This window comes from Cryptotermes secundus, unplaced genomic scaffold, assembly GCF_002891405.2.
Source record: "Cryptotermes secundus unplaced genomic scaffold, Csec_1.0 scaffold371, whole genome shotgun sequence".
Taxonomy (NCBI): Eukaryota; Metazoa; Arthropoda; class Insecta; order Blattodea; family Kalotermitidae; genus Cryptotermes; species Cryptotermes secundus.
The window spans coordinates 232,043-237,394 of NW_019741978.1; the positions used below are offsets into that span (position 1 = coordinate 232,043).

General features: G+C 37.8%; 1 protein-coding gene across 1 annotated transcript in view; it reads left to right on the top strand.

Moving 5' to 3' along the window:
* LOC111872888 (ADP-ribosylation factor GTPase-activating protein 1) overlaps positions 1–2,577 on the top strand; it is an 18,108-nt gene extending 15,531 nt beyond the window's left edge. The window contains exons 8-10 of the mRNA XM_023867144.2: positions 398–534; positions 1,256–1,369; positions 1,783–2,577. Of these exons, the coding sequence (XP_023722912.1) occupies positions 398–534; positions 1,256–1,369; positions 1,783–1,999 (468 nt within the window). The 3' untranslated portion in view covers positions 2,000–2,577. The remainder of the gene's footprint in view (positions 1–397; positions 535–1,255; positions 1,370–1,782) is intronic.
* The last annotated feature ends 2,775 nt before the right edge of the window (positions 2,578–5,352 follow it).

Consider the following 5,352-nt stretch of genomic DNA (forward strand, 5'->3'; position numbering starts at 1 on the left):
GGAAAACGCTTGGACCTCAACCTCCGATCTTGATCCATTTTGCACTAGTAACTTCCTGCCTGGTGCATGCAGCTGGAAGATGAACAAAGGCATTTTCTTTTGGAGTGAGAAAGGAAAACAGTTGGGTCATAAAAAATGGGGTCATGTTACTGACTACGAAGCAAACATTCAAGAGGTCTATCACGCACCAGTCATGCGTCTGCCTGGCACCAGTGCAAGGTATAGTGTGTTTCAACATAACGTGTCATAAAGTCATAATAATGTGCTACCAGTCCGCCACGTTTAAAAGTGCTGGGCATAAAAATATGCCACCAGTCCTCAAAAGTGTTAAGTAACCTTGGTTGGAACATCTGTTACATAAAAAGTATATTGTCACATATTAATTTTTGTGTTACAGGTAGGAGATTTAGGAAGAAGAGGTTGGAAAGATTTATCAGGAACCAATACTGCTCCCCCTCCAACAAGGGGAGAGACTGCTGATGGTATTTCCACCGAAAAATCTTCATTACTTTTAGAAGGGGGAAATGCACAAAGGTAACTTAACTTGCTGGTAAAATCAGTTTTGTTAATTTAACTTGTTGTTAGTGGTCAGCAAGGGCATTGGTGTTTTCTTTTGAGTATTATTATTATTATGCAGCTGCTAATGTTGTCTGCAGGGATGTTGACGTATTCGGAGCCAGGAATGTTCTACCCAAACAAATTTTAAAAAAGTATAACTGTTAGTATTTTTATTATTTGCATGTCCAGTAAAACAAAATGAATTATGTATATTATTATTATCCTCTGAAAATTTATACTATTTATTTCTTAATTAAATTTATGTTTCATTCCTCAATTCTTAATAACACTTAGTTTAATGATAATGAAATTATTATTACTGTTATAATTATCAGTTATTTGTTTGTTTGTTTACTTTTATTCATTATTATTTCTTCCAAGTACTTACCTGTAATTTGTATTTGACTTTTAATAAGTTTGTCTATAATGTAATTACATTCATCTGCACTGTGCTGTGTCTGTAATTGGCCTTGCGGCTGTTGACTCAGCACATTAATAATAAAGAATTGAATTGAATAATTATAATTGCGTTGTGTGTTGAGTACTACTTTGTGTTTTGTTTAATGTGTGTGTTGTCAATTTTGTAATGTTAAAATGCAGGGAAATCCTACTGTATTGAGTGGATAAGTTATTAACTATCTGTGAACTTACTGTTATTGGACACAAACTCACGTTCATTCATCGATTCTTACTGCAGAAATGAAACAAAGAATGGCACTGGCACTCCGTTGCTAACTGATAACAAAGGAGGCTCAAGGGATGCAGATGAATGGCTGAATTGGAATTCTGAAGAGAAACAGCAACATAACAAGTAGGTTTCAAATCATGGAGTGTTACGTTGCAGTGCTTTAGTAGTCTGTGCTTCTCAAAACTGCTACCTTACTAACTTATCGTATGTGGGACTACAGTTTGAAAAAAAAGTGAAATGTTATTGGATGCCACATAGTTTCATCAAAGTTTTCTTATAAAGTATTTCATTTCAAGACCAGGCACAGAACACAGTTAAGAGGAGACTTTTTTGGGTGTATTTTTAAACAGTAAGCAGAACTGTATTGCTTCATGAAATTAGAGGCCTAAAGTATGTACTTGTGTTGATTTTGTTAATTTGTTGGGTGAGAATATAAAAATAGAACAATGAATATTTAAATTACACCAAGCAAATGATCTAGAAGTAAAAATAGATAAATTAAATGTAGCATATTAGTATGCTTTTATGTGACATAGGACAGCAAGCAGTTCGAAGTCTTCTAATGAATGGGAAAGTTGGTCTTCAAATTCTACCGTGCGCCCTGCTGGCAATGGATCATCTGCAAGGAAAGGGAAGAAGAAGACTGGGAGTACAAAGGAAGGTTTGTTAATTGATTTGGCAGAGGATAAAGGGAATGAATGGAACTCAAGTTGGGATGATGATGCGTGGGAGATGTTAAATAAGAAAGAATAGTGAATATTATATGAAATAAATGATGTAATGGCTTCATTTGAAATGTGTAAACTTCCAATGTCCTTCTACTGTACTAGAAATGGGAATGTGTACCATTATGTCAATGCCAGGCTGATACAAATTAGAACAGTAATTCAGCATGATGCAATTAAAGTGTTGAGGGGTAGGTGTAATTGATAATTTATGAAACCATTGCTTTTTGCCTACCTACATTAGCAGATTATTGGCTTTATGAGGTCTCATATCTTATTAGGTTATTGCACTGAACTATGTAAAGACCAAATGTTGTAAAGTAATATAAATGGAAGTGTGTACAAACGCACATAACAGGAGCAACATGTTCTTAGTATTTCATCGGTGGCATGGCATTGGCCATGATGGTTGTGCGTGACCAGGAGTAATACCTCCTTCAACTTTAATAAATTCATCATGTATAATGTTACCTTGAACATTTCAATAAACCGACAACATGACAATACATGTATTATGTAGCAGGAAGGAACATATGGTAATTGTAAATTATGGTCCTAAATTTTCTTTTAATTCACTTAGTGGGGGGTGGAGTCCAGATGGGTCCACTCGGCATGGCGGCCACTGATAGGCCTATTGTACCTGCCTTGGTTGATTATGATGGAGAATTTGATGAAATGAAGATTGGCAGGGGAAACCGAAGTATTTGGAGAAAACCCACCCCAGTGCCACTTTGTCTGCCACAAATCCCACTTGACCACACCCGGGATCGAACCCGGGCTGCCACAGTGGGAAGACAGCGACTAACCACTTCAGCTATGGTGCAGCCATAATTATGGTCCTTAGCCTCTGTTTTACATATTAGTAGTGACTTTTTCAACCACTATGCACCAGCACACATACTGGCAAACAGTTGAGGCATATCAGCAAATCTGTCGAGAGTTGAAAGTTGTACAGCCATCAGTGTATTATGTGACTGACCTTGCAGCTGAAATTGAGCATGAGTGTACTAGCAAGCATGTTTTTAGAAAAACAAAAGCGCTGCCTATAAGTAAAACATTCGTTAGGTCTTTTGTTTCTATGTGTATTCAAGTACTTTTGGTATAAGTGATTATGTCCGTGCACAATGTAAAGTGATTTTGTGTTCTAGATTGTGTATTAAGTAAAATTCAGTATTTTTTTTATGGGAATTATCTATATGTAAAATGTTAAACAGTATAAATGTATTGACTTTTGTCGTGTAGGATTCAGTGATAAAACAAGTGAAAGCCATTAGTCATGCCATAAATCTTCCTTGCATTATTGCCAATTAACAGCATAATATACAATACTCAGCTTGAAGCATGTTTCTACTGTGCTAACCCTCTCAATGCCAGATGGCTCATCTGTCAGTCATGGTGCAGATTATACTAAAAGTGCAATTGCCATCACCTGAACTCTTCGCCACTTTTTTCATACACTACTGATTTGCTGTCTTCACCACAAGATGTCATGTCTGTCCATTTAAGTGGGTACAGCGAAGCTTCTTGTGTATGAGCATGATGGATCAAACTGTGAATTGTGATTGAATTTATATTAGTTTTTCCTGAAACTGTCTTGGAAATACTGTTCACTGTGCCTAGTAGCCTTGTTCACTCAGATCACTGTTCTGCTGGACATTTATGTCTGTGTGACCGCCTCTGTGGTCTAGTGGTCAGAGTTCCTGGCTACAGATCCAAAGGTCCGGGTTCGATTCCCGGCGCTGCCAGATTTTTCTGAGAAGTAGTGGGTCTGGAACGGGGTCCACTCAGCCTTGTGACGATAATTGAGGAGCTGTTTCAAGGAAATAGCGGCTCCGGTCTAGAAAACCGAAATTAATGGCCGTGGGAATTTGTTGCACTGACCATGCAACACCCTCTATCCGCTAAAGTTGGCACTAACTTCACCAAGAAGCGGTGGTCACTTGGTTGGTATAGTTCGCTTGCGGACTAAAACCACAGAGTTATTTAGTGTGTATTATGTAGTGCAATATGTGGTTTGATAAAAAATAAGCAAATAGGTGAAGTTGTAGAGGAAAGTGATGATCTCTATGAAAGTGGTTTGTGTGAAGTGCTACTGTGGATGAAACAGGATCATCAGGTGAGTGTGACTTACATAGCATCACCCTCTCCCAAAGAACGGAATGCACCTATTATACATGTGTTAGAGAGTGATGACTCATAGGTCAAATGCAGGTTCTGATAATCAGACTGTTGATTATACTGATGACTAAGGTAGTCACAGTGACAGAACAAATGACTGGTGACTATGACTATTTGCTGCAGGCCAACTTTCCCATTCAAAAGTTTCCAGTTAGCAAAGTACACAGCACCTGAAACTTCAGCACCTTTGATCTATTTTTATTTATTTTAAAAAAGGTAAAGCTGTGCCTGTAACAGGCTGTGAAGGCCCATAGGGTTGTGAGAGATTGAGGCTCCCATATCTTCTAGACAGTTGGCGGTAAGGTTGTCAGCCCTACATGCCGGCCACCCTTTAACCCCCAGGAATATTCCCAGTACTCATTTCTTAGAGGCTGTGTCGATCCCAGGGCCATAGTGTGGCTGGAAGGATTAAGTCAGTTGAAAAAATCCACCTCATCGGGACTGGAACCTGTGACCTTCCGGCTTTTAGCATACTGCCTCAACCAACTACAGAACCTCATACCCATTTTATTTATTTTAACATGACTAAATACAATTGCTATTAAAACTGAGAAGTAGCACACCAGTTCCATCAAGGTCATGCTAATCCACTTGATTCAGGAGTAAGAAAGTGGGAAAATGTTGCTTTGTGTGAAATTTATTGCTTGTGTGCTGACACGAACATCATCAGAAAACCAACAATTGGACCTTATTGGTATATAAAGATATCATAGTATACTGCTTAGTTTTTCATAGAAACCTTGCCAATTCTGAAGAACCATGATGTGACCCCAGTGCCAAAATCAGATCCATGAGAGACCACGCTAACATTTTCCAGAATCATGACTCATGTGCAACTAATGTATTTTACCCACCAAACTCCACCATTGGTGGGGAATTAAATTTTGGATGTTTTTGGTCTCAGTGTCACATTATTGTGCAGCATTTTTCTTGGACTCAAGGATGGATGAGTTAAGACTGAAATTAATTTGTATTTTGAAGTAAATAAATTGTATAAAAATTCCCTAATCACAGTAGTTGATCAAAATGTCTCCCTTCTGCTCTTAAACTTCTGGTCCCTTGAAGAGATAGTCGTGACATTAATTTTAGTTCAGTGACCTTGACAGAGATAATTATTTCACAGATGTTCTACTGAAGTGAGTTTCAATCATTGTGTGGATTATTTGAATGCACTTTATCTTTTAGATTTCCTTTTACGTAAAA